At 32.4% G+C, this 9,555-nt stretch overlaps 2 protein-coding genes across 7 annotated transcripts; both read right to left on the bottom strand.

Moving 5' to 3' along the window:
* Window positions 1–4: 4 nt before the first annotated feature.
* LOC119643544 (MAR-binding filament-like protein 1) lies at window positions 5–1,432 on the bottom strand (the record flags this gene model as incomplete). The annotated part of the gene is made up of 2 exons (XM_038042925.1): window positions 681–1,432; window positions 5–603 (listed from the first exon to the last, which is right to left on the bottom strand). A coding segment is annotated over exon 2 (561 nt), but the record flags the coding sequence as incomplete, so codon positions are not given.
* A 1,969-nt stretch (window positions 1,433–3,401) lies between these two features.
* Window positions 3,402–9,183, bottom strand: LOC119643545. 6 transcript variants are annotated; one of them, XR_005248327.1, is made up of 5 exons: window positions 6,913–7,412; window positions 5,047–6,859; window positions 4,927–4,976; window positions 4,186–4,405; window positions 3,402–3,940 (listed from the first exon to the last, which is right to left on the bottom strand). XR_005248327.1 is itself a non-coding variant. In XM_038042930.1 (5 exons), exons 2-5 carry the CDS (start codon window positions 7,029–7,031, stop codon window positions 4,330–4,332), a joined length of 2,058 nt encoding a protein of 685 aa, XP_037898858.1. In that variant the 5' UTR covers window positions 7,032–7,044; window positions 9,136–9,183; the 3' UTR covers window positions 3,402–4,329. The 6 variants fall into 6 exon arrangements, 5 of the variants coding, with proteins under 5 accessions (XP_037898858.1, XP_037898859.1, XP_037898857.1 ...); XM_038042930.1 differs by adding an exon at window positions 9,136–9,183 and having other exon boundaries at window positions 3,402–4,405; window positions 6,913–7,044; XM_038042931.1 differs by adding an exon at window positions 8,483–8,832 and having other exon boundaries at window positions 3,402–4,405; window positions 6,913–7,044.
* Window positions 9,184–9,555: the final 372 nt, after the last annotated feature.

Here is a 9,555-nt window from a genome sequence, read left to right as displayed (position 1 = left end):
TTTTAGTAGCGCCATACTGATCGACCAGACTTTGCAATCTCATTTTGTCAATAGAAAGTTGCATCGAAATTGATATTTCCTTCTGCAATTCTCCGGTGATGTGCCTCAACTTTTGTTCCATAATTTTTAATTGTTGCTTTAATATCGAATCCGATCCACCTACTGACGTCTCCATACACCCCATAGTATCTTTAAGAGTAGAAATTTCTAAAGTCTTTAGTTGAATTTCTTTGTTTTTTTCTTCACATTGCAACAACAAATATTGGTTTTTGTCTTTCAAATTTTTGATAATATCCTCGGCTTCGGTATATTGCTTTTGTAAGGCCATGAAATTATTCTCACTGTCATTGCGTTTAGAGAGCTGGCCTTTTAAGAGATTAATCTCTTCAAAAGCTAAGGTGTACCGCTCTTGCATGTCCAATAAGCAAAATTTAGTTTCATTTAATTGGTCGCTAAGTTTTTCATTTCCAGTTTTATAACTTTCCAGTTTAGCTTGCAATTCGTTCTTCACCGTTTCACCGCCTGCCTTCTCATCAATTGAGGAATAGTTTTTGCATGTTCGCATAGCGAGCGCGGCACACTGGACATTCGGTAGATCTGTAACTAATAAACATATTATACATAGATGAACAAATCATCGCCTCATTAATCATAATTCTCAGATCATTGCTCTTATTTACCTTCCACGCCAATCTTGAATGCAATTATGATGGAATACGTGGCCGCAGCTGGTGTTGTAGATCGTGTCCGATGTTTGGAAATTTTTGGTGCAAATAGGACACAAAATTGAAGGTGCTTCCGACAATGCAAATAAACAGCAATTTTAATTTTATTTATTTGTTGCCTTTATTGCGTAAGTTTCTATAGAGCAGACGTGGACGTATTCAAGAATATAGAGAAAAAACTTGAAAATTCGTCTATTTATGTTATCTATTTATTCAAACACACAGTTATGTGTGCAGAGAATTACAGTAATTAAAATATATTGAAATACGTGGTTATGTCACCTGTACCAGTTATGTTATATGAGAATAACTTGGGAGTTCCCCTTGTTCTGATAAAGAATGAACAGTGTTGTTCTCTTAAATACATAATGCAACGTGGATGATAGCAGGGTTTACGGTATATTTTAAACACATAATATTTCGTGATTAGAATGGAGATTTTTATTTTTGAATCAAAGGGTATAACATTTACAGGGGAATCGAAATAATTCGATTTAATTAAAAGTATTGAGTGCCGCACGCAAATATTGTTATTTGCGTTGAATGCATAATAAAACTTTACCTACTTTTCAAGGATTTTTATGCCGCAAAATTTTTGCTACGTCTTGCCGGAATTAATAAATCATATGGTCTTTTATGTGAAGTAATAAAATACAAAAACAAAAATTCATGCATATCATATGTTCAAATTTTCGATTAGGAGTTTATATATCTATTGGCTTAGTCCTTCTCCATTCAACATACCAAAAAAAAAAAAAAAAAAGAGAGTTTTTATATGCTTATAAATGATGTTCACATGATGAAGGATTAACTTCCTTCATTAAAAAAGCCTATACATTACACTAATCATTTAAAATCTTCAAGTAGTTTAATTACAAATTTCTATTTCCTTATTACATTGAATATTTGTGTTCTATCATGTCTTCTTCTTCTTTTTTTTGACATCTTTTCGATCTTGCCAGTTGCGAATAATCCGCTTCTTTCATATTTGATTGAATTTGTGGCTTACTCTTTTCATTTGATTTACGCAGCATTGAGCACAATTTCAACTTAAAACAACTAAAAACATTACAGTCGGGCAAGGCCGACCGTTCAATACCTTACACCTATTAAATTGTCTAACACAAATCTTAATTTTGTATGAAATTACGATTCAATTCAGGGTCAACTGTCATCATCACATATTAAAACTTGGGCATTTCTGCTCTACAAAGGATTAATTTTCGCGAAAATGGTCCAAATTGGGTATTGTTAATTTTTTTTATGTTAAATTACTATTATGATATACTCTTTATCGTGAAGCATTGAAAACTCAAGTTTTCATACCAATTTAGGATGCTCAAATACTACTACTTAGCGACTTTTGCTGAGTAATTTTGAAAGTTGCAATTTTCCCCAATGGACCAGTCCATTTTCGAACCATTTTAATCGCGCTGGTCCTTGGGTCAACACATGTCACTGTACCAAATTTAAATTCTTCTTTGAAATATCTCAAAAATTGCGACCTGTAGTTTGAACATAAATTTATATGGACACACATCAGACGGACGCATAGGCATTGATCAATTTAGATTATGATAATGGTATAATGAAAGATGGTTGTACCTTAAGCCCTTCTACGGATTACATACGTCCGCACTAATTCAATATACCCTGTACAAAAAGTAATGCAGGGTATAATTATTAATCAAAACGTCCCCCATGATTTCTTTACAAATTTAACAACATTTTTCTTTTTCATATATCCAATGCACATATGAATGGCATACATATTTACCGAATTATCATTTCTTTTGGCAATTTACTTTTGTTCTCAAAATAGTTGATTTTTATAGTGACGTCAGCTACTGGCAAAGTTAAAAAAATTCATCGTACGTATCCTAACATTTTGTTCAACGTTTATAGCAATCGAACGCGTAAGAGCCGAGAAAATACATTTTATGGTTTGTAACCGAATATTTTATCAAATTTACTTTTCTTAATGCTTTCTTTCCTCTTACCGATATCTCTTAAAATAAAAGTTTTCATTTTCAATGTCACTTCGCCACGATCCGTCGTTAAGTTAAACAGTGTTATCACTAATCAGTTGTGCAAAATTTGCAAGTAATGTATATGCAGAACTGCGGCTTTGTGTCCCGCTTGTGAACACATGTAAGCTTGTTTCTTTTTGCCTTTTTTCAATGATTATCGCTTTTTTTTCGCTTTTTATATAAAAGAAAATTTTTTATTTGGCCGTCTAGTTACAATGTTTGTGGTTTAAAAATACAATTTTTAGTTTGGTGTTAAAACAAAAAAAAAAATGAGGTAGCTTCTTTTTGAGATGTTGAGTTTATTTCAGCTAGGCTGTTAAATTATGGGGCATATACGGTCGGCTTGTACTGTAGCGATTATATACAATCAAATATAAACTGGACCTTTCGCTTTAGATGTTGTTGTTGTTGTTGTTGTTGTTGTAATTTCGTTCATAAAAGTCACGTAATAATTTGAGAGTAATTTTGAATGTTATTAATTCCATTCTCTCTCTCCGGTTGGTCGATTTGCTCAAATAAATCAACGAATGATAGATAAGAAGGAGAGTGAGTATAAAAATATTCCTCTATAATCGAACATTATTTTTTTATTCGTCTGTTTTTCAGGTACAGGTATAAGTTTTCTTTTCTTTGTTTTTTTCGGAAATATTTCGCCAAGATAGTTAAGGCAAATCTTTGTTGAAACAGATATATAATAAATTGATACTGGAAATGATAAACTAATCTGTCTCTTAACTAGATTAAGATTTTAATAATTGAATTGATGAATAAACTCAACTAAGATTTTAATACAAATACATAAAGAATAATTCGGAAAAACATATAAGTATAGGTATATAAGTACAAGCGATCAATTAACATATAAGTAATATTTAAATTTAGATTACATACATTTCTAGTGATTATTAAATGATGGAAAAGAAAAAAAATCAAAGTAGATAATACGAAAAATAATAGTAGATAATGCTATTGATGATAAACTGAAACTGGAAATAATGTATAAGAAAAATGATTGCCTTTCGAGCAAACGGGTAATTCCGTTACTGAATAGGAATTATTGGAATGGCTTATCATCGTATTAAAGATCTAAGTTTTGAGGGATCACTTTGGCTGTATCGTCGTCATCTAAATTAATGATCCTTACAATTTCGATTTCCATGCGCGTCAGCTTTTTTTGATTCCATTCTAAACGCAAAGACAATTAAGATTAATTCATTACATTACATATTACATATTATTATTAATTTAACCAGAGATATAAATTTCAAGACAAAACAAGTCTTAAGGCAGTAGCTTCTAAGGCTGTTATAGGCTTTTTAGAAAACTCTTAAGTGCACTTGTGCTTACATAAAAATATCTTAACAATTTAGATATATATAATACTTTCAGTTTGCACAATTTATGTACATTCATAGGCACTTGGTGCTAACCTGGTATGTGTAGCTTATTAGATAAGAAATGCGATTACGAAGGGAACACACCCGGGTCCATTCGATCGTACTTTTATTGTTATTGGCGTTGATGGTGCAGCTATGGTGAATTTTCGATAGGCAAGGACAAATTGAAGTCGCACCCTAGCTAACTTTTATTACTTGTTTCCCCTTAGAAATGACCGCGTTTACATGTTTATGCGGAATAACATCTGATTGACTGATTACAAAAAAAAAAAAAAAAAATTAGAAATAGAAAAAAGATAAAGGAAAAGAAAATGAACTCCATTAATTAATGTAATCGTCGAAAGGATGACCTTTGACATACAGAGATATATAATAAGAATTATTATTATGAAGTAAAGAATGAACAAAGGAAAGGTAAGGAATGGTGCAATCACTTTTCATGAAGGAAATTCTGCCTTTTTTGCTAATTACAAGTGAAACATATGTAAAGGAAATGTGCTTTGTTCTCTTTCCGACTAAGCATTATAACTTTGCTTTATGACCGGGATTTTCTTCCCTTCTAAAGTCTTATTTATCTTTAATTAGTGTTAGTTTGCAAAGAGACGAAGTTTGAAGATTCTTTTTCATTTCCACTGATAACTTGTTTGTGCTGAGGAATACGCTTTATGCAGTTGTAATATCAGCTCTTGAATGTTGTTAACTCTCAACATAGAATTACACATTATTTATATATGGTTGAGGTTGTTTTGCAATTGAAGTACTTGATCAACTCACCTCAATTGATTTTGTAAAATCAATGGTGTATCAGTTACACTGAAACCGCTCTGAAAAAATTAATTGTCATCTATTAACATTAGTCTACCTTAAAAAATTTCAAGTTTTGAAACCACTTGCCTTCAAGCAGCGCGTATTTAAATCATGAAATGGGTTTTTCTTAGGTTTTCTATCTACTCTTCTTACCGGACGTTGTTCGGGCACTTTTGATTTATTGGAATTAATCTTTAGTTTTACAAAATGATCAGTCAAATTTTCCGGTTTGGTTAAAGTGCAGCCCGTTGGACCAAAGAACGGAAATGAACCGAAAGTAGCTCTAGGATTTTCGTTTATATTTTCCGTATTTTCTTCACTGCCAAATATGAAAGCATTATTAGGCCATTCTATTCCAGTATCGGTAGTAGAGGAGGCTATAACCGTGCTATCACTAATTGAAGCAATCACAGTATTTGCAGTTACACTTGCGCCTGTCATGCAATCGGCTGACGCCCTTTTACCGTTCATAAACACACTATTAGTAGTGTTACTTGCGACCACAGTACTACACTTAGCCGGAAAATGGGGAAATGCGAAACTAATGTTGGACAATTTTTCATTGTTGGCAGGAGTGGTGTGTAATGTACCAAGAGGGCTCTTTTGAGAATTTATTGTAATATTATTCATCTGGTTGAGGTTCGATGTTGCGAAAATAGATCCGGTTTTATTCTCGTTCGTTCCCGTTGAAGATAAGTTGATATTGCTTTTGGTACAACTTATATTAACGGCGGATGTGCTAGCAACTGGCGAACCATTATCAAAGAAGTTAGTGTTGGGCATAACTGCAGAGAGACCATCCACTACCGAGTTGTTAACAGCTTTTTCCGTACCCAGAGAAATGTCTCTAAAATTTTTTTCAAATAAGTTATCGCAATTCGGATCTCCTTTTGAAATACTACCAGAAGAGGAAAAGGTAAACAATGACTGCGCACTGGATCTAGTGGTTCCCGTTGAAAATAAGCTGAATTTTTTGGGATTCATTATATTAACGCCCGATGTGCTAGCAACTGCCGAACTATTATCAAAGAAGTTGGTGTTGCGCATAACTGCAGGGAGACCATCAATTGGCGACTTGTTAACAACTTTTCCCGTACCCAGACGAATGCCTTTTGAATTGTTTTCAAATACGATATCGCAACTTGAATCTTCTTGTTTATCGTGATCGCCACCGCTTTTTGAATTACTACCAGAAGAGGAAAAGGTAAACAAAGACTGCGCACTCGATCTAGTGGTTCCCGTTGAAAATAAGCTGAACTTTTTGGGATACATTTTATTAATGCCCGATGTGCTAGGAACTGCCGAACTATTATCAAAGAAGTTGGTGTTACTCATAACTGCAGGGGGCCCATCAATTACCGACTTGTTAACAGCTTTTTCCGTATCCGGACGAATGCCATTTGAACTGATTTCAAATAAATTAATGCTGCTTGAATCCCCTTGTTTATCGTAATCGCCACCGCTTCTTGAATTACGGTAAATTACGGTAGTAGCGGGAAAGGTAAAGGGAAATGCAGTGTTGTCTTTTCTCTCTGTTGAAGCCTTTTGGCCATAAAGTTGCATAGCTTGCTGACAAAAGTCGACCGATTTTCCGCACGTTTGTGATGGTATATCGTGAACCTCCGCTAGCCACGTGTTCATCCTTTTATTATTTTCATCCAACTCGGTGTATTGTTTATGTAAACTTAGAAAATTTGATTCAGATAAATTATATTCTTTCTGCAATTCTGTGTACTTTTTATCGATTTCGTCAACTTTTTCAAGCAATGCCTTTATCTTATTTTCAGCTTGTTGTAGTTTCAGCTTAAGCTTCACTTCACCGTCCATATTTCCATCAAAATTTAGATAGACTTTTTTAATAATCGAATAATAAGAGCGACATATAGGGCATAGATTAGATCTACAAGAGTAGGATATTTAGCGAATTCTTACTGTTATCACAATTATAATTACCTTTCCATCCAATTTCGAATGCAGAGATCATGAAATATATGGCCACAGCTAATGCACCCAACATTATCCAAACTATTAAAAGTGTCGGTACATATGGAACAAATAACCGTGCAGGCCATGATAAATTGAAACCTAGTTAAATACATAAATAAATAACATTTCTCCCAACTATTCAACAATTTTTAAGGATCTGAGCATTACAATCCTTCTTCTTCTTCTTCTTGTTATATCAGCAAATTAATAACCGAACGTTCGCTGGGATGTGAGCACAGAGTTTTTTGTTTGCGTCTCAGCAAAGCTTTAGTTAAATTTGGAATATAATATTATTATAATTCTAAAGCACCGTGTTGTGTTCTTTTTCTGTTATCCGGCAAATTCGTCGATTGATTCAATGAACTTTTTTTTTTTCAAGAAACTGAAAATTCGATTGAATTTTATTTGAACTAACTACTAGATCAACATTACAATTTGTGACAATCTGTTTTTTTTTTTTTTTTTTTTTTTTTTTTTGGGCAGAGAACAGAAGTATTTTAATAAAAAAAATGAATCCTGAGAGCAAAACAAACCAAGTTGCAAATGTTGCTTAGATGGAAAACACAAAAAAAAAGGAACATACACACATATCAAGCATTTCAGGTTGCAAATAGTAATATATAGAAACCTGCGTTATATATGACAAGTGAAAATAAGAAAATAATTATGAAAAATAAGTGGACGCTTTGATTAAAAAAATTGTTTTTTAATCTTCATAATCTGATTAAATATTATGAATTAATTAAAAACCATTATTTGCTTTTATTTCAAAATTGCTAGGGCATAGCCGACATTGTTCATTTTTTTATTGATACACTGTCAGGTTACTTATATTACTTCCGTTGAAATTTTTATCACTATGTCTGTTGTATGATAATGATATGAATGAATAAAGGGAAAACAAATCAATTTTTTTTTTGCTTATGAAAATAGAGATATTTTCAGCCTATGTTTTATCGTGGGCGTGTCCTTTAATCGATTTCGCATGTTTTCGATACCAAACTGCCCGCAATAATTTCTAAATTTGCAGAAGTTCAGACGAATGTTTACCGCATAAATGCAAACAGATGGGCCGACAGACAGACGGACATGCTTGAAACGATTTAGAATTTGATATACTGATTGATAACATTTCTGCTTTATGGAATGTTGTTAGCAAAATAAAATCGGCATAAGTTGGCAAGACCGTTGATGCTTAGTAAATTGATTAATTTTTCAGGCCGAAAATGCTTGAAAATTTCATTGCGTTCGTATTGATTGCTTTCAATGAATGCATTTAACTTTAATTGCAATGTGCTCGGTTTCTTTGTGTTCTGCCCTTAGTTCTTGCTTTTGGAATTGCTTTGATAAAAAAAAAATACATAGTAATAATAATGTACGTTGTCATAAAAATTTTCGTAAGATTTATATTTTGCGCCATTTGTCCGGTAAAGTGTTGTCAACGAAAAAAAAATTGCGTGACAGTAGACAGTCCATTGACATTTGCAACAACAACAAATTGAATATTAATTTTTTCAATGATTACATTCCTTTTTACCTTCAGTAGATTGAATGGTTCGGTTAAACAACAAAATTGCCGTATTTGGAATTTACGAGATATATGAACGATATTAGACCAATAAATGCATTCACCAAGTCGCGAAAAGGGATTGATTAGAATTTATATTTTTCAAAACGACAGACGCAAGCAATAAGACAAGCAATAAAAATTTAACTTTTTATATTTGCATTTAAGTTGTGTGCATAAAGAGAATGATACACAGTTGCAAGAAGACGTAACCATATGCCCTATAACCCTTGCGTACATTTTGGGACACATTAAAGTGGCCGCATATTATATTTTGTTACATCTTTTGACGAGAATTTGTATTTAACTTTTGCCGCATTGTGATAACGGCCAACGTCACCCGAATAAATGGAAAAATTTCATCTGTATGTAGATAAAGAAGCACAACGATTGGAAAGTCATTTCATTAATGTGAAAAAATTGTGTAATTGATTGTGCGACCGGATAAGAACTTTTTTTTTTTCTTTGTTATTTACTATTTCAAAAGTGCCGGCGTACGTGGGTAGTATATCGTAATGCATGGAAAACCAGTTCGTTCGTATTGGTTTATTCTAGATCAACAGAATATCCGCTATATTGCGATTGGTATTTTATAGATTTAATTATAATTTCAGATTGATTACTTCACATAAATTCTTCCCGATTAATATTTCTTCCAGGCTTTTGTACGATGCTACATTTTTGTTGAGTTGAACTTTTTTTTTTTTTCTTTAGAATGCATGCTTTTAATTTCTTTTATTTCAGGCTCTTCGCACATGCAAAATAAAATTTTATTTGCTAAGAATTAGAAAAATTTTTATATATTTTAATTTTCAAATTTTTACAGGTTTTTAGTTTTTTGATTATATTTTGGATACAATACTGGTCGATTAAAATGAAGTAAAACACAAAAAAGAGAAAAAAATTTCGATGAAATTTATCTTTCACTTATATATTTTCGCATTCAAAAAGCGACTAATATTTGGAAAACCTTACAATCATTTTCTATTAATCTATCAAAACTGTTACCTATCTTTTAAACGATTCTTGTCTTTGACGAAGTT

The sequence above is a fragment of the Glossina fuscipes genome, unplaced genomic scaffold (genome assembly GCF_014805625.2).
Source record: "Glossina fuscipes isolate IAEA_lab_2018 unplaced genomic scaffold, Yale_Gfus_2 61191, whole genome shotgun sequence".
In the NCBI taxonomy this organism is placed as follows: domain Eukaryota; kingdom Metazoa; phylum Arthropoda; class Insecta; order Diptera; family Glossinidae; genus Glossina; species Glossina fuscipes.
This window is presented reverse-complemented; position numbering and strand designations above follow the sequence as displayed.